The 22,566-nt window shown below is 41.7% G+C and overlaps 1 protein-coding gene across 3 annotated transcripts in view; it reads right to left on the minus strand.

Moving 5' to 3' along the window:
- Positions 1 to 22,566, minus strand: part of CLPB (ClpB family mitochondrial disaggregase) — a 141,803-nt gene that overhangs the window by 79,742 nt on the left and 39,495 nt on the right. The window contains exons 4-5 of one of the 3 annotated variants that reach the window (XM_012745068.2): positions 10,098 to 10,201; positions 4,085 to 4,174 (exon numbers count right to left, since the gene is read on the minus strand). The exons of 1 other annotated variant lie outside the window; for it this stretch is intronic. In XM_012745068.2, coding sequence (XP_012600522.1) covers positions 4,085 to 4,174; positions 10,098 to 10,201 — 194 coding nt within the window. The remainder of the gene's footprint in view (positions 1 to 4,084; positions 4,175 to 10,097; positions 10,202 to 22,566) is intronic. One more of the 3 variants, XM_012745070.2, reaches the window with a different exon arrangement.

Consider the following 22,566-nt stretch of genomic DNA (forward strand, 5'->3'; position numbering starts at 1 on the left):
GTTTTTTGGCCGGGCGCGATGGCTCACGCCTGTAATCCTAGCACTCTGGGAGGCCGAGGCGGGTGGATCGCTCTAGGTCAGGAGTTAGAAACCAGCCTGAGCAAGAGCGAGACCCCGTCTCTACTATAAATAGAAAGAAATTAATTGGCCAACTAATATATATAGAAAAAATTAGCCAGGCATGGTGGTGCATGCCTGTAGTCCCAGCTACTCGGGAGGCTAAGGCAGTAGGATTGCTTGAGCCCAGGAGATTGAGGTTGCTGTGAGTGAGGCTGACGCCATGGCACTCACTCTAGCCTGGGCAACAAAGCGAGACTGTGTCTCAAAAAAAAAAAAAAAAAAAAAAGTTTTTCCAACATTTTCTTCTAGAATTTTTATGTTAAGCTTGTCTCCCCAAACAGGAAATAGGTTACTGAAGGACAGACACTGTGTCTTCTAGACCTCTTTATCCTTTATACAGAGAAGGCACTCATGGTCACCTAGGCTGGCCTATGGCCAGAGGACAAGCCCCTGCTTGAAAACAGTTCTCACAGACATCATGCTTTCTGCCTGTGGATTGGAAGCTTTCTCCTTAGGAACAGGACCCTGCTTAGCTCATTACCACCCCATCCTAGTGTATGTAGCATGGCGGCTCAGAATTAAAAAGAAGACTGGGTCAGCACTTACTCTACTGGAGGCACATCAAGGGCAGCCTTTCCATAGTCCACCTTCTCTCCCCTCCTTGAAGGGAAAGGGGAGACCAGGAAGGCTGGCAAAGAACTTGAAGACAGATTGTTGACTCTGCCTGTGACTTGAGATAATCAGTGTGGCACCAACCTCTCTGGCCCAGGACCGCTCCTTTTACCACAGAACCTTCATATCACCAAATTCAAAAGGTAGGGCAACTCTTATGAATCTGTTACTCTGTTATCTGTAGAATCATCATAACTCTGTGTGAACTTCCTCTACTTCCCACCTCTCCTAATAGAGTAGTGACCTGCTCACAACTATCTAGATTACCTTTGATTTGTCATATAATTATGAGCTCCCCTGCATCCTACTCCTCCCTGCCCCCTGTCCTAACCAAAGCAGTATTCTCTCAGCTCTAGGGATCCTCTGGGGCAGGGCTGGCAGCAAGAGGAAGGAGCCTGCCTTCTTTGCCTCTTGGCCAGCTATGATACTTGTTTGGTCAAACTTGGTCCCTCTGCGCTCCCCATTTCTACACCTGCTTGCCTCTTCTTTGCCTTTTCTTCAAGATGTTAAAAACTCGCAATAAAAAACAAATACAAAATGCTGTAATTAATAGCCAATTCCAAGCCAACCCAGCATTTCTACTAATAAAGCTCAACACTTGCAAAAAGAACAATAAATTCTGCCCCTCTCTGCTTCTGAGGTGGTCTCTTTTATATACTCTGTGTGTGTGTATATGTATGTGGGTAAGTGTGTCTACATATATATTTATTTTCCTTTATTTCCCATCCAGGGAGGGGCAGAATAATGAACTGCGTGCGTCAGGGAAGATGAATCTGAGATACTAGGGAGCAGTGCAGTAAAAAGATTAAAGTGTTATTATTGTTGGTTTTTTTTCCCCCATGGTCCATTGTGACAGCTCGACCGTCATCTGTAAAAAATGTCTCAGCGAGAGATAATCATCGGAAACTCAATAAAGCGTCAGGGGGAGCCTCAGCCCCCATCAATCACTGGGTGCCTGGAAAATTTCAGCCCTCTGTCTCCCTTCCTGCTATCCATATAAATGTCTCTAATATATTTTGTGTAGTGTGTGGGACCCATCCCTGATTTGGAACTTTTGATGAAAAAATACTTATACGCAAAATATGTAAATCAGTTAAAAATCACAAGACTAGTTCTTTGCCACCCCATCTCATTTTTTCTTATTTTTATAAATGCATCAAATTTATTCTTTTTAATAAAACATGTCAACTAGTCTATCTCCCTCTCCTAGGAGATATATACACATACACACACACACACATAATGTATTTGGAGGGCTAAAAGGGTGGAAACAATTAACCTAACTGGTTGATACATTTAATCTTGCAGTTGGCCAAAATGCTTGATGAAGTGACAGTGCACTTGTCCACCCTGGTGACTCTATGGTGGCCAGCACTGCTGAGAAAAGACATGTACAACCACTGCCCCAGAGTGTGACAAGGCTCTGAGTGAGCCTGGAGAAGGATGAAAAAGAAGCAGGGACGTTATTAAAAATAATAACTTGCCCAAACAGCTTTTGGCCTGGCAGATTCCTATGCCTTTGGGCAAGCCAGAGGTTCTAAGCTGACTAGGTGTGGGACACACACAAGCTGATATAGTCCCTGGGTTCTATACAAGAGCAGGAGACAATTCCGCTGGCATCTGGCTTCATCACTCTGCCTCAGTTTCCTTTAGTGCCTATGTCATAGGGTTACTGTGAATATATAGTATCAGTAAATGTCACCCGCTACTGCTGCAGCTATCATCATCATTGTCATCAGATCAACACCTCTCCCTGCTTCTCTATGCTGCAATGAATCAGTTCCTGCAGTGTCTCTCCTCTAGACCTTCAAGGCTCCTCTTTGTCTAAAGGATAAAGTTCAAGTGTCTGGATCTGGCCCTTGTCTACTAATGCTGCGTCTTTACTGCTCATCAATTTCTAAAATGAATCTTCTGCTGCATGGATGCTTCACCCTAACATACTCTATAATTTGCTGTTTTCCACCTCTGAATGTTTTGGACATAGCACAGCCTCTCTCTACTCACACCCAACTGCACTGACCTACCAGCCCTCCATACAGCTATCTAAAACATCACTATATTTTGAGGCTCAAATACCATTTTATTTCCTCGACTGCTTCAGCCAAAGATTCTCTTCTCTGAGCTCTGACAGTCCTTTTTTATCTGTACCTCCAACTGGACCCTTGACAAATAGTGTCTTGGTAATGTCTTCAATCTTTATTATTACTAATTACTGTTCTTACTAGCACCTTACATTTGCATGATGCTCTGTATTTTCTCAAGAGCTTTCATAAGTACTTCAATTTGAGCCTCATAAGAAGAATATCATATATGAAATACTATTCTCTACAGATGAGAAAATCAAGCTCAGAGAGAGAAAAGAATTGCCCAAGGCCACACAGTTAGGTAATGGCTAAGCCATTCCTTGAACTCTAAGTAGTATCTGGCTCTTTGAGGATAATAGTTTGCTACCACAGAAAAGCATTTGGAAGGCTATGTCAAAGACTCTGAGTGAAGTTCCATAAGAGTATGATGAGGATGATGATGTAGAAACAGAAGTTTACGATAATGGAATTCCTTCTATGTTTTAAGTTTTGGGTTAGGGATAAATATACTACCTCTAACCTTCCCAATAACCTTTATTTTACAAGTAAGGTGCAGAAAATTGCTCCAGGTGTCCCAGCTATTAAGCGTTCTGCTTAATACCATGGCTTAAGCACACAGCCTGGCAAAAAAAAGTCTCTTCTAGGGAAGTGAAGGCCTAGATTGAGTTTTGTATGCAGTTCAAGTACAAGACCTCAGCTAACATCTATGGTCTAGATCAGGGATCCTCAAACTTTTTAAACAGGGGCCAGTTCACTGTCCCTAGATGGTTGAAGGGCCGTTGAAGAGTGTGGCACACATTCCACACATGCGCACTGTGGGCCCAGGACAAGCCGGCTGCTGAGGACAGGCAGCGGTGGCAAAAACACCCGGTGGGCTGGATAAATGTCCTTGGTGGGCTGCATGTGGCCTGCGGCCGTAGTTTGAGGACGCCTGGTCTAGATCATGCTACTCAAAGAGCAGGGAGCCTGGTGGGACCTGTTAGAAATGCAGTATCTCTGGTCCTATCCCACACCTACTCAATCAGAATCTCTGAGGGTGGGGCCCAGGAATCTGTGTTTTAACTAGCTCTCTAGGAGATTCTTATTTCTTTGGGAGCCTTACTGTTCTCATCTGAATTTATGCTCTCTGAGGACATACAGTCTTTCTGCTATGCCTGGGTAGGGATGGGCACACAGTGGGTGCTGGATGGTTAACCTGTACTGAGCATATGAGATAGTTAGCATGTCCTGGGGAAGGGGAGAAATATCATAGACAGCAGTTCCATTACCGCCAGCGGGAAGTCCTAGCCATCTCCTGAACTCCAGGGCACTTGTCCACTGGTTTGTGATGAGCCAGGTTGCACCGTCCTGTCCCCCATCTGAAGACACAGAGATGGGGATGTCAGCTGGAAGAGGCCTGGACCTGCAGCCCCTGGAGCTGTGGGAAGGGGCATTCGGGCTGATGGGGTTGGCCCTGGCAGGTCAAGCTTGGTAAGCCAGGCGGTCTACCCACAGAAGGGCCCTATGCCAATCCAGCTTCAGCACGACTCATCTTTATTCAGCTGTCACTTGGAGCTGAGAAGAGAAGCTGATTTATGGCCTGCTCTGGACATGTTTCTGCCATGTTTTATTGTTTTAATTGTATATATGAAAGGCACTCAGAGTGCTCGCTTGCATTTCTGACAGCCCCAGACACTCAGTGTTTATAACAGTTACAAGCAGCCAGCGGCTGGGTGACTTGTTTACTGTTACTACTAATTTATTGCCTCCTCCACTTGAGGATTAGGGCCCACCACCCATCAGCCAGCCACAAGTGGAAGTCTCCTGGAGTGGGCATGGGTGGGGCTCAAGGCACTGAATGGAATGTGGTCAAGATCAGGGAGTGAGTTGGCAGAGGAACAGCTATGCCCCCATGCTCCCCTCCACATTTGCCCATCTGTGTGCCTCTGCTCAGGCTGTGTCCCCTGCTTAGAATTATCTTTCCTTTCTTCCCCTCCTCTTCACCTTCCAAAGCCCAACTCAAACCCTACTTCTTCTAAGAACATTACTTGCTTTGATGGTGAGCCTAGAGCTTCTAGAACCTTAGAAGTCACATGGCTGACAGGGACCTGAGAGGCCAGATAATCCAGTGGCCCAGGCAGGAATCCCCTTTACAGAATCCCTGATAGGCAGACATTCAGCCTGTTAGTTCTCCTTGAATGTTGAGTTGCTCAATACCTCCTAGGCAGACTTCCTACTTTACACTGAGCCAAAACCCACCTCCATAGAAGAATTCTTCATTAAATGTCCCTGTGCTTTACATACATATGATTATCTCTAATCCTAATAACTCTATAAGATGGATATTGTTATCCCTATGTTACCAATGAGAAAATTGAAATTCAGGGACTTTAAGTCACTTGCTCAAGATCACACATCTAGTAAGTGACAGAGTTTAGATGAACCATTCAGATGGCTGGCACTGAAGACCAACCTTTCTCCAGGACACCACAGTGCTTCTGAAGATACCACTCTGAGGGCTGGAGAGAATGAAAAGAATAATCGGTCTAACACGATTTCCATACCAACCATCCTAGAGTCATCTACACCAGCAAGACTACCATCTACCCAGAAATACGAACCTTGAAAGAGTGGAAGACACTGTAATGTACCCAGGTGAGCAGGCTTCTTGCTGAGGAACGATGCTCATATGTAAAACAGGAAAAGTGTTTTACTAGGAATGGGGTAACTGATGACAAAGTCTCAGCAAGGAGGGCAAAAAAGTTTCTTTCCTCCCTAGGCTGTGTCAGTTCTGAGCAGACAGAACAGACAGAAAGTATCTCTGATAACTTTTAGTTTCCTTGCCTGGATCCTTTTCCCTCCTCACACCTTAAATGATGGTCTCCCTGAGTAAGGGACTTGTCCTTCTACCTCCTCACTATAAATCCTCCCTTTAGACAATTTCAGTCACATTCATTGTTTTGATTTCCAAGCAAATGCTGGTGACTACTAAATCCCTATCTCCTGTCAGACTACTTCTTTGAGCTCCAGACCCATGCAACCAACCGTTGACCCAAATCAGAAACTAAGGTGTCACCATAGATGCCTCCTTTTGTGTCAATTCTCACAATCCACTGAGTACTCAACCTCCCCCTAATATTTTCCTTATATCTATTTTCTCCATTCCTAAAGATCACCTTTAAGAATCCCTGGAAACATAAAGTGCATTCTGGGGGAAAGGAGCGTAGCTTCTCATCAGATTCCCAAAGGAGTCCATTGTCTGCAAAAGTTCAAGAACCAATGGACCCCTTTGATTACTCTTCCACCCTGTCAGAATGTACATTTAAAATGCAAATGTGAATTTAACATTCCCCTGCTTAAAATCCTTTAATGGTCTTCAGAATACAGTAACGACCTCCATAGAACGCCACAGAATAAGGTCCTTTCCACACATAACCGTCTTCCTCTCCGGCCTTATGTCTTCTTGTTTTCCTCAACACTGTGGCAGATGATTCCAACTGTCATTAACCCTCAACCCCCAACAGGTGTCTCTGCATGTACTGTTCCCTCTGCCTGGAAAGTCCATCCCTCTTAGCCTGCCTGGCAACCTCCAACTCATCTTTAAGACCCAATTCAAACTCACTTACCCTGTGACACTTCCCAGATATCGGCCTGTTCTCCTCTCAAGCAGAGCTCATCACTACCTTTATCAGTGCTGCCAACATGCTTTGTACATTACCTCTGCATTTATTACCCTGTACTGTGATTCCTTCTTCATAGGCCTGTCTTTGTAATTGACTGGGAGCACTGTTGAGGGGCTAGACCATGTATATTCATTTATATAATCCCAGTATCTGGCAGAGTGCCTGACAAGCTGAATACAAGCTGAATCATAAATAAGTGAAACTAATAAGCAATTATAACTGTAGAGCACTTTACAATTTACACATCACATCCTTTATCTCTTAATCTTCACAACAATACTGGTAAGGTAAACAAAGGGAGGTATTAGTGGAGGTTAGGGAGATCTTGCCAAGGTCACAAACTAAAACTCACCACCTGCCTTCAGTACTAAGTGCAGGCCAAGGCCCATAGAAATATATATTGGAAATTTAGTGAACTTGATGGACTTTGGCACTGACTCTAGACTACAATAGTGAAGGACGGTCCAACTTTCCTGAGCTTGTGACTTTCCTGTGAATTTGCCTAGACACACTCAGGGCAAGGGGATTAACCTTTTATTCTACTCTACTTTCCTTACATATTCCCACAAGTCAGGTCACTTCCCATGAAAAAGGCAATCCAATCCAAACAAAAGAGAACCACAGGATTCTTTTGTTTCTGTCTGTTCATCAATGAGAATGAGGCAGAGCTGGGTATGGTGACTTGTGTACAATTGGCAGTCAATAAATACTGGTTGAATGAATAAAAAAATGAGGTATCCTTAAATGGAAAAAGGAAAGAAAAACATGGTTAAGAAGAAGCTAAAGGCTTAGATTGGTAAGGAGAGAGAAAAGCCCTAAGACTATTCTAAACTACTGTCACTATGCAAGTCCCGGAGTCAGAAAACAGAGCACATAACATCAGAGAATGAAGCACATCCAAACCAATACATCTGGAAATAAGATGAGCTGCCAGAAAACTATGGCAGACAAAAGTAGTCTAGAATTAAAAAAAAAAAAAAAAGTGGAGATAGGTAGATCTTGCAGCTACAGAGAGTGAGTTTATTAATGATTCCTGACAAAACTCTAGAATGTTATTTTTTGTGACAGTTCTTAAACACTTAGGTAATTTCTGGGTACTGGGTACTTAGGTTCCTTAAGTCCAAGACATCAATGTGCCAGAATAACCTAATTTCCTTTTTGGAAAGGGTTATTGAGCAAGAAAATAAGACAAATGCTAAACACATTTTTATTTCAGAAGAAATCTAAGAAAATCTCTTAAAATTTTGTGGATGAACTAGAGAAATGGAGGATAAAAAAGAATGAAATTTTGTGGAATTATAGTTGTGAATAGTGAATAATGCATCAAAATTGTCCTGATCATGTGCTCTAGGACTCTATATTTATAAAGTCCTTATAAACATTTTAATCAAAGAAAGCACATGATGGCAGGGAATCTTATCTAACTCACCAGTGCCTAAAACACTGCCTGGTACATAGAATTGTGATCAATAAGCACTTTTGAATAAATAAGTGAATCCACAGAAAGACTATTTACTAAATTTATAGATCATACAAAATACAAAGAAATAGTTAATATTGTTATCTTTATTTCATGAGGGACATGACAGCCTCTTTCAATATTTTTTGTTGTCTGTCTACCTACCTACCTACCTACCTACCTACCTAGAATGTAGTAGCTAGCTGCTGGCATAAGAGTTAAAAATAATTCAGAGATTAACCACCAAAAAAGGAAAGAAAAAAATAAAGAAAAAGAGAAAAGAAATTATGTAGAACAAGGTTGGCAAACTATAGCCTATGAGCCAAATCCAGCCTGCTGTGTATTTTAATAAATAAAGTGTTACTGAAATACATGCATGCCCATTTGCTTGTGCATTGTCTATGGCTGCTTCTGTACTACAATGGCCAAGCTAAGTAGTCACAACCAAGACCAACCAGCCCACAAAGCTTAAAATGTTTATTTGGCTCTTTCCAGAAGGTTTGTTGACCACTGATCTAGAATGTTGAATATGAGTATAAACCTGGAGGGAACCATTAGAATACAAAGCTATAAAATTTGAATGCATGTGATGATACATGTGGTGGAGACCACTGTGACAGCAGAAGTTAAGCTAGATGGCCTCCTAGCTCTGAGAGTCCGTGAAATCAAAATGTTTACTGAGCACTGCTAGGATACTGAGAGCAGATGAGAAGGCACTCAAAAGCATCTCCTCCCACATATCAGGCCACAAATACAGGGCAAATTTGGTACTCATGAAATTCTCCTCTGTTTGAAACATAAAGTGAACACAATTCCTCTGGGTGAGTGGGCAATCTAAGGAGGCACAGGTCATGGCCTATACATGGAATTGTCAGCTGAGAAGGACAGAAAGACATATGGGCCAATGAAAGTTCAAATAACCATAAAAGAGGCCAAGAGTTAGAGAACATTCAAAAAAGCAGCTGAGGGCAGGCTGCAATTATTGCCAAGGCAGGGAGGCCTTTGTGGAGAGCTAGTCTCCAAAATGGCACCTTGACAGAAGGACCAGGTTTAGAGAGGTGGAGGAGTAGGAGGAGGGCAATTTCACACTTCACCCATAATGCCCTAACGCCACTAATCTGAGAAACCTTCTCCCTGGGGCAGCAGCAACACCTCTGCTCTGGGCTACAACGTACCATGTCACTCTGGCAGCCTCACTGATCCCCCTGGCCGAATCTCCCCTAAGCCGTCTGTCCTCCTAGCATCACTGCTAACCCTAAAGCAGCCACTGCTCAGCTGCCCTGTTGCTGGAAATCCCATGGGAATCTCAATCTCTGTGAGTGATCCAAGACAACGGGCAGGCGAGTGGGGACAGTCTGGAGAAACAAAAGCTCAAATGTAAAATTTCTAGTCTGCAGCCTGCCTTTTTCCCAACTCCTCTTTGAAAGAACTATTCACCAGAGGCAACACAGACTAACTTGCCCTCCAACAGACACATGATCAAGCCCTCATACAGATGTACACCACTTCTTTCTTCTAAAGTTCAAACGACCACCCACACAAATTCCCAGAGGAGGCATGGATGATGATTCCATTTTACAGGCATTGACATCAAGGCACAGAGAAGGCCCACTATTGGTCCTGGATCATACTGTAAGTTGAGGGGCCAGTCGCAGAGACAAGATTGCATTTCACATATAGGAGGGGGAAATGCAGTATTCACAGTAGTATTTAGGGACTTCTGAGGCTCAAGAAACCAGTGAAACTGTTTTCTAGTTCTGAGGCAGGGATGGGGCAGGGTAAGTCTGCAGGAACAAATCCACATTCCATGCAGTTGCCTTAATGATTTTATTGAAACCTGCTCCCCGTCCACTCATTTGAGGCTCCACAGGCCAAGGTACTTTCAGGAGAATACCAGTTGAAATGTCCCACCCACTTCCAATTAGGTCATGAAATCTGGCCTCTATTTCTTTCCCCAAAACTTCTGAAGTGACATAAATTATAAAGCCAGAGCTACTGTGAAGGGCAGGTGTTCCAAGTGCTTTGGGTTACCCATGAATCCCCAGAGATAAGAAACTGGCAGGCTCTCACACAGAGTTGCTGCTAGAGCTGGCACAGAGCACAGTTACATGGAAGTCACAGAAGGAGAGCTCCCAGAGCAGCAGGGTAGCCTATGCTTACCTTCCAAAGAATGGATTCCCTGTTCCTTGGCAGTCTTGTAAACACTACTGAAATCGTCCCCAAGGTTTGGGTCAGCCCCAGCAGCAAGCAAGACCTGCACCACACTGGAAGAAATCAGAAAGACAGAAGTGTCAAAAGCAGGAAAGGCCCAGGAGGTAGAAACCCAGATCCAAATGCATGTTTGGAGATCGGATCTTTCTCTGCTCATTTGAGTGAGATAGTGGAAAGAACATGAACTCTGGGAGTGTAAAAGACAAGGGTAGGGGAGCAAGCTCTGAAACTTATCAGCTGAGAGGCTTCAGACAAGTTGCTTAACATGCTTCTAAGGCCCAGTTTCCACAACTATAAATAAAAACTGTTTATCCAACAATTACTTATCAAATGCCTATCATGTTCTAGTCACTGTTCTAGGTGCTGAGGTCTGTGTCCTCATGGAACTGTGACCAGTCTTCTGGGAAGGACAATTAAGCATAAAGTTACAGCAAAATATGTAAAGTTATGATGGTAGAAATACCATGTATAGTAAGAGAACAGGGGAGGGGATCAAGAAAGGCCTTTCACCCCTTAGTATTTTGAAAAAACAAACAAATAAACAAAAAACCAAGTAAAACAACATGACAACATGAATAAATTCATTTAAAGTTAAAAAATAGGTTGGGCGTGGTGGCTCACGCCTGTAATCCTAGCACTCAGGGAGGCTGAGGCAGGAGGATCGCTCAAGGTCAGGAGTTTGAGACCAGCCTGAGCAAGATTGAGACCCTGTCTCTACTAAAAATAGAAACAAACTATCTGGACAACTAAAAATATATAGAAAAAATTAGCCGTGTATGGTGGTGCATGCCTGTAGTCCTGGCTATTCAGGAGGCTGAGGCAGGAGGACTGCTTTAGCCCAGGAGTTTGAGGTTGCTGTGAGCTCGGCTGACACCACGGCACTATAGCCTGGGCAACAGAGCCAGACTCTGTCTCAAAAATAAATAAATAATAAATAAAATTAAACTAAAAAATAAAAAAAGGAAAGGCTCTCCAGTAGGACATCAGCAAGATGATGGCATATGACTTTCCAGTACTTGCTTTCCCCCTCAGAAACATCAATTTGAACAACTAGCCACATGCAAAAATACCTTTACAAGAGCTAAGTAAACCAGGTGAGAGATTATAGCACCTAGGCATAGCACAGAAACAAATGAAAGACATACTAAAGAAGATAGGCAGGAAGTTTTACATTTCCCATGTCACCCCTTCCCTGACTCCAGGCAGTACAGTATGCAGAGAGATACCCTCTGTATAGAGGAAGGAAACAGAAGTGAGCACTGTACTTTGCCTCTGACCCCGAAACCAGGCCTGACCCAGTAAAACTCAGTACTGGGCAGCCCCCTTAGACAGAGCCTCTAGGCCTGCCCTGGTGCCAGGCTGGATTCCACCGCCCCAGGGTCCAGGTCTGCCTGGCATACTTGGTCTCTGGGTCCATCCTATGGCCAGGCTGACCTTAGCATACCCAGATTCCAGATTGGCCCCAGTGATCGCAGGCCTACCCTAGCACCAAGCCAGCCCCCATAGACTCAGGCTCTAGACCTGTCTTGCAGATTCAATATCCAGACCCACCCCAGAGCCAGGCCAGCCACCACAACATTAGTTATAAGGCTTGCACAAGTGGACCCAGCTTTTAGGAGCCGCCCACCCCAGGTTCCAGACCAGCCTGGAGCCAAGGACATTCACAAAGCCCACAGCTTCTGCCCTGCCCAGCACCAGGTCAGTACTCCTGGCCTCAGGCACCAGACTAATACCTGTAGACATATGCTCCAGACCTGCCCAATCCCAGGTCAGTTCCTGTAGCCTCACACTCCAACAGAGCCAGGGTCCAGGCCCATCTCAGTCAACCCAGTACTGGGCTGGCCCCATGACCACAGACTTCAGTGGACCCAAGGTCCAGGCTGCTCCAACAGACCCAGGGTCTAGGCTCACTCCAATAGATGCCAGTACCAGGCCCCCATGGACTGAGGGTTCAGGACCACTCTTGCATATCCAGGTTACAGGCCAGCCCCTGCAGATCTAGGCCTAGCCTCCACAAACTGAGGCTCCAGGTCTGCTCTAGCACCAGACCAGTTGCTACGGACTCAGGCTCCAGGCCAATCCTAGCACCTAGATGGCCCCTGCAAATTCAGGCTAAAGGCATGCCAGCACAAGGTCAGCCACTGTACACTCAGGCTTCAGGCTGACCCCTGCAGATACAGACTCCAGCCTACCACTGTAGTCACCAGGAAATGGAGGCAAATTATAATAAATATATTTTTTTAATTAAAAAAAATAAAGGAATCAATTCATCAAGAGAATATAACAATTATAAACACATATGCACCTAACATCACAGCACCTAAATATATAAAGCAGTTATTAAAAGATCTGAATGGAGAGACAGACTGTAATAAAATAATGGTAGGGGACTTCCACACCCCACTTGCAACAACAGTCATATCATCCAGATTCAATCCTTATCCAATTAGTAAAGAAACATCTGACTTAAACTACACTTTAGACTAAATGGACATAATAGACATATACAGAACATTCCATTAAACAGCAGCAGAATACACATTCTTCTCAAGTACGCATGGGACATTTTCCAAGATAGATCATATGTTATGGCATAAAACAAGTCTCAACAAATTTAAAGACTAAAATCATATCAAGTATTTTTTCTGACCACAATGGTAAAACTAGAAATCAACAAGAGGAATTTCGGAAAATTCACATGTACATGGAAATGAAACAACATGCTCTTCTACAACCAATGGGTCAATGAAAAAGAAAAAGTTAAATGGGATATCAAGTTAAAGATATCTCGAGAGAAATGAAAATGGACACGCAATATACCAAAACTTACGGGATGTAGCAAAAGCAGTTCTACAAAGGAAATTTATAATAATAAATGCCTTCATCAAAAACAAAGAAAGATCTCAAACAACCTAACATTACACCTCAAGGAACTAGAAAGAGATGAACAAACTAAGCCCAAAGTTAGTAGAAGGAAGAAGCTAAACTAAAACAAAAAAAGGCTCAAATAAATAAAATCAGAAGAAATAAAAGAGGAGACATTACAACTAAAACTACAGAGAAATATAATACAAAAGATCATAAGAGGCTACTATGAATAATTATACACCAACAAATTAGATAACCTACAAGAAACTGATAAATTCCTAGACACATAAAACCTACCAAGACTGAATCATGGAGAAATAAAGTCTGAATAGATCAGTAATGAATAAGGAGATTAAACCAGTAATAAAAAGTCTCCCATCAAAGAAAAGCCCACAAATTGATGGCTTCACTGCTGAATTCTACTAAATACTTAAAGAACTAATACCAATCCTTCTTAGACTTTTCCAAAAAACTGAATGAGAAGGAATACTTTCAAATTCATTTTACAAGGCTAGCATTATCCTCACGCCAAAGCCAGACAAGGATACTATAAGAAAACAAAATTATAGGCCAATATTCCTGATGAACAGAGATGCAAAAATCTCCAACAAAATACTAGTGAACTGATTCAACAGCACATTAAAAAGATCATTTGCTATTATCAAGTGGGATTTATCTCTGAGATGCAAGATGGCTCAATGTACACAAATTTAGAAATGTGATACACCACATTAACAGAATGAAGGACAAAAATCATATAATCATCTCAATAGATGCAGAAAAAGCATTTGACAAATTCAACATCCTCTCATGATAAAAACTCTCAACAAACTGGGTATTGAAGGAATGTATCTCAATACAACAAAGGCCATATATGACAAATTCACAGCTAACATCATACTCAAAGGTTGAAAGCTTTTCAGGAACAAGACAATGATGCACACTCTTGTCACTTCTATTCAACACAGTACTGGAAGTCCTAGCCAGAGCAATTAGGCAAGAGAAAGAAATAAAAGGCATTCAAATTGGAAAAGAAGAAGTTAAATTGTTCCGTTTGCAGACAAAATGAGCTCAATCTAAAGATTACACCCCTCCCCCAAAAAATCTGTTAGAACTAGTAAGTGAATTCAATAAAGTTGTTGGAAGCGAAATCAACATACAAAAATGAGTAGCATTTCTATACACTAACAACCAACAATCCAAAAGAGAAATCAAGAAAATAATCCCATTTACAATAGCTACAAAAGAAAAAATGAAATACTTAGAAAGAAATTTAACCAAGGTGATGAAAGACCTATACACTGAAAACTATAAAACGCTGAAGAAAGAAACTGAAGACGACACAAATAAATGGAAAGATATCTGGTGCTCATTGATTGGAAAAATTCATACTGTTAAAATGTCCATATTATACAAAGTGATCTAAAGAATCAATTCCAATAACAGTTTTTTATAGAAATAGACAATCCTTAAATTTACATGGAACCACAAAAACCTTGAATAGTCAAAGCAATCTTGAGTAAAAAGAACAAAACTGGAGGTATTGCATTACCTGACTTCAAAATATACTATGAAGCTGCAGTAATTAAAACAACATGGAAGGCCGGGCGCTGTGGCTCACGCCTGTAATCCTAGCTCTTGGGAGGCCGAGGCGGGCGGATTGCTCAAGGTCAGGAGTTCAAAACCAGCCTGAGCAAGAGCGAGACCCCGTCTCTACTATAAATAGAAAGAAATTAATTGGCCAACTGATATATATATAAAAAAATTAGCCGGGCATGGTGGCGCATGCCTGTAGTCCCAGCTACCCGGGAGGCTGAGGCAGAAGGATCACTGGAGCCCAGGAGTTTGAGGTTGCTGTGAGCTAGGCTGACGCCATGGCACTCACTCTAGCCTGGACAACAAAGCGAGACTCTGTCTCCAAAAAAAAAAAAAAAACAACATGGTACTGCATAAAAACAGACACAGAGACCAATGGAGCAGAATAGAGCACACAAAAATAAATCTACACATTTATGGTCAATCAATTTTTGACAAAGGTGTCTAGAACACACAATGGGCAAAGAGAGTCTCATCAATAAATGATGCTATGAAAACTGAGTATCTACATGCAGAATAAATTAGACCCTCAACTCACACTATATACAAAAACAGCTCAAAATGGACTAAAGACTTAATTAAGCCATAAGACCTCAAAGTACAAACCTACTTCAAGAAAACACAGGAAAAAAGCTCCATGACACTGGTCTGGGCAATGGTTTTTTTTGGATATGACCCCAAAAGCACAGGCAACAAGAGCAAAACTAGACAAATGGGATTACATCAAATTAAAAAGTTTCTGCACAGTAAAAGAAATCATCAACAGAATGAAGCAAAGACCTAAGAAATCAGAGAAAATATTTAAAATCCATACATCTGATAAGGGGTTAATATCCAAAATATATAAGAAACTCAAGCAGCTCAATAGCAAGAAAAGAAATAACCCAATCAAAAAATGACCAAAGACCTAAATAAATGTTTCTCAGAAAAGGATATACAAATGGTCAAGGTATATGAAAAAATGCTCAGTGTCACTATCAGGGAAATTTAAAACCACAAATAGATATCACCTCATGGCTGTTTGAATAGCTGTTAAAAAGTCAAAAGATAAGTGTTGGAGAAGATGTGGAGAAAAGGGAATCCTTGCACATGATGAGAATCTAAATTAGTAGCATCATTATGGAAAATAGTATGGAAGTTCCTCAGAAAATTAAAAATAGAATGACCATATGATCCAGTAATCCCACTACTAGGTGTATATATACATAGGAAATGAAATCAGTAATGTCAAAGAGATATCTGGATTCCCATGTTCATTGCAGCATTATTCACAATAGTCAAGAAATGGAATCAGCCTAAATGTCTATCAACAGATGAATAAAGTGTTATATATACACACAATCGAATACTATTTAACCTTTATAAAGAAGGAAATTCTGTCATGTACAATAACATAGATGAACCTAGAAGATATTATGTTAAGTGAAATAAGCCAGGCACAGAAAAACAAATACTGCATGATCTCACTCACATGTGAAATCTAAAAAAACTGAACTCATAGAGTTAGAGAGTAGAATGATAGTTACCATGAGCTGGTGGAGAAAGGGAGATGTTGGTCAAAGGATATGAAATTTCAGTTACACAGGAGGAATTTAGAGCTCCTTTAAGTTAAAAAGCTCTACTGTATATGGTGACTATAGTTAATAACAATGTGTTGTATTCTTCAAAATTGCTGAGAGAGTAGATTTTAAGTGTTCTCACCACAAAAGTATGTGAGGTAATATATATATTAATTACCTCAATTTGGCCACTCTACAATGTATACATATTTCAAAATACCATGTCGTACATGATAAATATATACAATTTTTGTCAGTCAATTAAAAAACTAATGAAATAAATAATTAAAAAGAAAGGCCTCCCAAAGGAAATGGTATTTAAGACTGGAAGGCTAAGTAGCCAAATCTGGGATGGTAAAGTAGGAGTACCTGATAAATCCTGGAGGCAATAGAGCAGACTGCTTTACCTGAAGAAAGGAGAGAGAGGGAGTCCAAAGTGCAAGAGGAAGAACAGTGGGAGATGAGGTAGCTACTGAAGGATTTAAAGAGGAAGTGACATGATCATACAGGCTTTCCTACTCACTATAAAAGATACACATACTTAGATACACATTCATGTCCTTCCCATTTTCTCTTCCTATGGCTATCTTTTCCTTACTGACCTTCAAAACTGTTAATGTTTTTAAGGCATAAATGGTAAGCATTTCAAATAAATTACTTTAATTATCATAACTATTAAAATGCCAAACTATAGTTTATTTTCACTTCCTCGTTAATCTTTTAGTATTTGTAACCAGTCGTGTTGACAGTTTTCTACACATTACCTCGTTTAAATTTCATTACCTTCAACAGTAACAGTACCTGGCTCAATTATTTGCTGAAATGAATGAATGAATTTCACTAAGTTCCATACACACACAGTCCTTACAAGTAAGTCAAAACCCAGAATCTATTTCCCATGTAGCTAAGGTACTTCTACATTTGATCTAATATATTAATAGTTGAGTCTTCTGTCTACTCACCTTACCTAAAAGGATTTTAAAAATTACCTTTCAAATGTAATTTATCCAGAATATGGATTAGGAGCTCAAAGAGAAATGAGAAGAGTCTCTAAGCAGCTAAAAATCCTTGTCTAAAACCCATATATTTAATTCATAGTAGATCCTGTGGTTGGGCTGTAGGGAAGTCAAGAGAAGTATAAACTAAGACATTTAAATTGGGAAGACAGCATGGCATTTTATAACAAGCAAAGAGAGACCTGGGTTCAAATCAAAGCTCTATTACTTACTGATTATGTGATGTTGGACCAGTTACTACACCTCTGAGTCTCCATTTCCTTACCAGAAAAATGGAGAAAATAATGGCTCCCTTGCAGGTTATGAGATAAGTATACAAAACTCCATAGTGCCTGGCACATAAAAAAAAGCTCCACAAATATAAGCTCTCTTCCCTTTGTCTATATAATTTTAGCAATAAAAACATGAATCTGGGCTGTGGGTGGCACTAGATCTATACCTGACCACCCCCACGACTCATGCTGGCATAGCCCTGTGTTAAGAAGGCAGCTCTTCTATATTCTGCACTAGATGACATGTGAGAAGGGTTTGTCAATTTAAACTCAAAGGGACATAATTTGGTTAATCCTTAGATGCTGTGTCCAATCACCATTCAATCACACCCCCTCCCATGGCAGGCTGTCCCTCTAGGCAGCTAGTGTCACTAACTGCGCTACCTGGGCCTCTCCAAGTTCAGGAGTATTGATTCCATCTGTCCAATTTGCAGGCTTCAGGACGTGTCCAAGCAACCCTGTATGCTGCCCTTAGTCCTGGAGGGCAGATAGTGGTCTGGCAGGATGTGAAGAGAAGAGTGACTAGGACTGGCCCTAGGGCTGCTAACTCAATCAAAGGAAATGGGCAATTCACTTCACAAACTTGGAGGCAAAGGAGGGTAAGCATCCAAGATAGTGACTCATCCTGCAATCTCAGAGATGATTCCCTTCACTTTTAATAAAACTCAAAATGGCCACAGCATCACTGTGGGGCATAGATAGGACTAAAGAAACTGTGGCTGCTCAGTGGCCAATGCTAGCACCAAATACGTTGCCTCACTAGCTGGCTTTTGTCCCACAGCCTTCAGGTTCTCATAAAGCATCTAACCAAGAGCTCCAAAGGGGTCAGGCCTTTCTTGGAGAAACCAGCCAAATCAGACTAGAGGGCTATATGAGTATGGTTCACCACAAGCTTTCATCAACAAAAAAACCTCAGTGGAAATATGGCCTTCAATAGGGCAGAAGCAGGGTAGGAGGCTAGCCAGGTTAGGGAAAGCTAAGGTATGGATGATGAAAACAGGCTTAGCAGTAGGCCACGACTAGGGAGTGCCAAGTCCACAGTCAAAACAGAATCAAGGGCCAGATGCCAGACAGTCAGAAAATCAAAAGCCAGGTCAGAGGTCAAAGAGAGAGGATGCAGTGAACAGCAGATTATAAACCAAGTAAGTAGCCAGAAACCAAGGTACACCAGTACCAGAAGTTAAGGCAAGGCAAAAGAAACAGCATCCAGGAGCAGCAGTAATGAGATGTTGAAAATGAAGTGATTTCTGCCTCTTTTGTTTTCTGAAGCAGAAATTCAAAACTATATTTGGAGAAGGTGACTTGTATGGGAGATGGTGAGTCAGCCCACCTGGCTGACATGTGAAGTACAAAGTGAACAATAAAAACAGAATCTGATGGCACAAAAGAAGGCAGGTATTGCTATTAGAGGCGATCCACCAAAGGACAACTACAATCTCTCCTTTCTTCTGGCGCTAGTATACTGGCGGCCATGTTGTAGGCTGAGTTTAGGTATTACTGCCTTAAATTTGAATAGCTAGTACCAAATAAGCTGAGATCTAAGGCCAGGTCTTCATGGTCTTAGGCTGGACTAAAGTAGGCAGAGTATACCATTCTACTCAATTATGTTTTTCTATAACAGAAAATATCTCCACTCAAAGGAATTACTCCACAGGTACTCACTGGATAAGGCTTAAGAATATCAGCAGTTCTCTCAGCCAGCTCCAGATTTGGCCTCTGGTGGTCTGTGGAAAGATATGCCTACCAATGCCGGTATCAACCTTGAAGACTAGAGATAACCTCTGGATACCTATTTCCCTTACTGATTTGGAGAAGCAGAGAATATCTATAGCACAAGAAGTCTGATATATTGCTCCTTACTTCCCTGTACTCAGGTAGGTAACAGGCTGTAGGAACACTTTGCCTCAACTCAGGTTTTTCTTTCTCTTTTTCTTTTTAGACAGGGTTGAACTCTATCACCCAGGCTAGAGTGCAGTGGTGTGATCATAGCTCACTGCAGCCTCAAACTCCTGGGCTCAAGTGCTCCTCTTGCCTCAGCCTCCTGACTAGCTGGGACTACAGGTGTACCACCATGATGCCTGGCTATTTTTCTACTTTTTGTAGAGATGGGGTCTAGCTATATTGCTCAGGCTGGTCTCGAACTGCTGGCCTCAAGTGATCCTCCTGCCTTGGCCTCCCAAAGTGCTAGGATTACAGGCATGAGCCACCATAGCTGGCTTCAACTCAGGTTTTAATAGAAATGCTAGGATCAGAAGGCCCAACAAAAAAATGAGGCAAAGATATGAAGAGCCAATTCCCAGAGGAGGAAACTGAAAAACGATTACTATTAAGTACATGAAGAGATCCTCAAGCTCATTTGTTACTATAGAAATGCAAACTAAAATAACAACTAGGTATCATTTTAAATTTAACTTAATTGACAAAAGTTACAAAGCTGAAAAATGGCAAGCATTGGTGAGGACATGGGGATTTGGGGACTCTTCATGCACTGTCAGGGTACAGACTGACTGGTATAGACATTCTGGAAACCAATCTTGTATATAGAACCTTATCAAACTAAAGCACTTTACCCTATGACCCAGCACTTCTGCTCCTGAGTGAATAATTTCCAGAGACATTCTCATGCAGGTCCATAAAGGGCAACACAGGAAATTATTCATCACAGCATTCTGTGGCAGTGGAGAGGTACAGGCAATCCAGTGTCCACCACTAGGGGAATGGATAAGGTAAATGTGGTAGCCATCCACTATGAAACGCGATGTAGCAATTGGAAGTAATTGGATTGGATATATGCACAGCAATATAGCAGATATATTTTTTTAAAGGGTTGATCCCCTTTCCCTTCTATTTATACATTAATTGAATTTGATCATTTGCTCCAAAAGTTAATTCCTTCCAGGGAATCTCTCAATTACAGAATTTCTAATTCCTATCTGATTTAGTGACCCTGGGGGCTGAAGAATTAAGGACCCAGTGAAAACAATGAACTCCCTGAAGTACACTGAAGGCCATCAAAGATGTCATTCTTCCTGCTGTCTCTTGCTTCAACTGGTTAGTGCTCATTCACTTTGAGGACTCTTTCCTTGGTGACACCATCACCAACTCAATTTCACATCCTCAGCCTAGTTCTAAATACACATCCATGTCTTTCAATTTGTGGTTCATAATACATGGCCACCAAACTTATGGGCCAGTGTGGTTAGGCCCTGGTTGTTAGGGCTTCTTACTACAGTATGGGCCCAGGCTACGTTCTCTCCAGGCAAATGACCTGTAAGAGTAGGATGGGGCTAGTATGTCTCTTAGACTTTCAGTAAAAATAACAACCATAAGAAAAACAACAATATTAATAACAGCAGCAGATGCCTATTGTATACTTATTCTGCACTTACTGCACTGCACTAAGTAGTTATATGTGCATTTTAATCTGCACAACCACCTTATGCTGAAGTAGGTGCTATCACTATCCTCATTCGCAGATAAGGAAACTATGAACTAGTAAGAGGCAGAGCTAGGTTTTAAACTCATGCATTCTCATTCCAGAGCCCCTGTTCTTCTCTACTATGTTATAAACAACTAGACTGTGTGCTCCCACAGCAGGGATGTGCCTTGACCATCTCTGTTTCCTCACACATAGGGCCTACGTACAGCAGTAAATATTTGTTGAATTAATTTACTACTAGGGCCTGATGCTGCACTGTTGACTCACATAACTGAGATTTTAGTTGGCTACTAGGCTTTACTTTTTTAGTATTGTACCTTGGAGTTTATAGTTGGTTTTTCATTTTACTTGTTTGACCTATATACTCATCCCTGTTAATTTTTATCAACACAGATTTAACCATTGCTCTAGATATTTTTTTAATGTCCCTAATTCTTTCGCCCAACATATGAGTACCTCTTTAGGTTTCATTTAATCTGCCAGTCTGGTTGGCACTTGTCAGTGATCTCAATGGAATCAGTGATATAACTACCGAATAGGTCAGAGTCCCATGGCTCACCACTTGAGTCTATTGTCCAGCCTGAGGTCCGTTCATACATAAACAATGAACCAAGTTATTCACCATTTATTAGTCTGACTATACTATTTCCCACGTCATATTCTATTCATATGGATGTTATGAGAGACAGCCAAATACCTTTCTGAAACACATATATACCCACCATATCTACTAAAAACCCTTAACCCACCAGCCTGGCAGCCCTATTAAGATAAGCAGCTTATGGCACAACTGCTTTTAAGAGGTCTTCTAAAAAAGAGGGACCACGCCATAGTACCTAGAAATGGAACACCCTTCCCCAAGCAGCTGAACTGGATGAGCATTGGATACTCTCCTGTCTCCAAGAGACACTTTCCATGAAGATAGCACTGAACACAGTACTCCAGGACAGAATATAGCGTTGGAGTGGGGGTTGAGGGGTACCCTGAGACTGTCACGTTAGGCAAATGAGCTGGCACTGCTTTCCAAAGAGCAGTGTCTTGGGTTGCCTGAGGTCGAGGCATGTGTCTGCCAAACTAGAAACGGGTGTATGCTGGAATTGGAATATCATTACTACAAAACAGGATTATCTTGAACAATGATTCCAAATATGATTAGAAATGACTCTTTGTTACTTGGAGATAATCGGCCATAGCAGCAGCAGTGGGAGAAACATCAAGTCCAGCACACTTTTCTGGGGGTATTGTGCTGGCATTCCAGACACTTGGCCAGCACCCTCACTCACCCTTCTTTGCTGGGAAATACTGGGCACTGTCCTGCATTGGGTAGATAGATACCTGAGACAAAAGCCAGCCCCATATGAAGCCCCAGCTCAAGGGTCCCATGTTCTAGGCTCAGATTCTTAGATGAAAAGGATTGAGGAAAATATCCACAAAGCCCTACTGCTTCTGAGTCACCTATGAGACTACTAATGACAGACAGGTAACATTCTCACCTTAATCAAAGGTAAGCTTACCTACAGACCATTCACAATCATCAGCAGCAATATCAGTAATAATAATAAAGCATTACTACTACTATTGCTACTGTGCTACTATTAACTAAAGTAGTAAACCCTTACTGAATGCTTACTATATGGCAGGCATTGTTCTAAACACTTTATATATATT

This window comes from Microcebus murinus, chromosome 4 (assembly GCF_040939455.1).
Source record: "Microcebus murinus isolate Inina chromosome 4, M.murinus_Inina_mat1.0, whole genome shotgun sequence".
NCBI lineage: Eukaryota > Metazoa > Chordata > Mammalia > Primates > Cheirogaleidae > Microcebus > Microcebus murinus.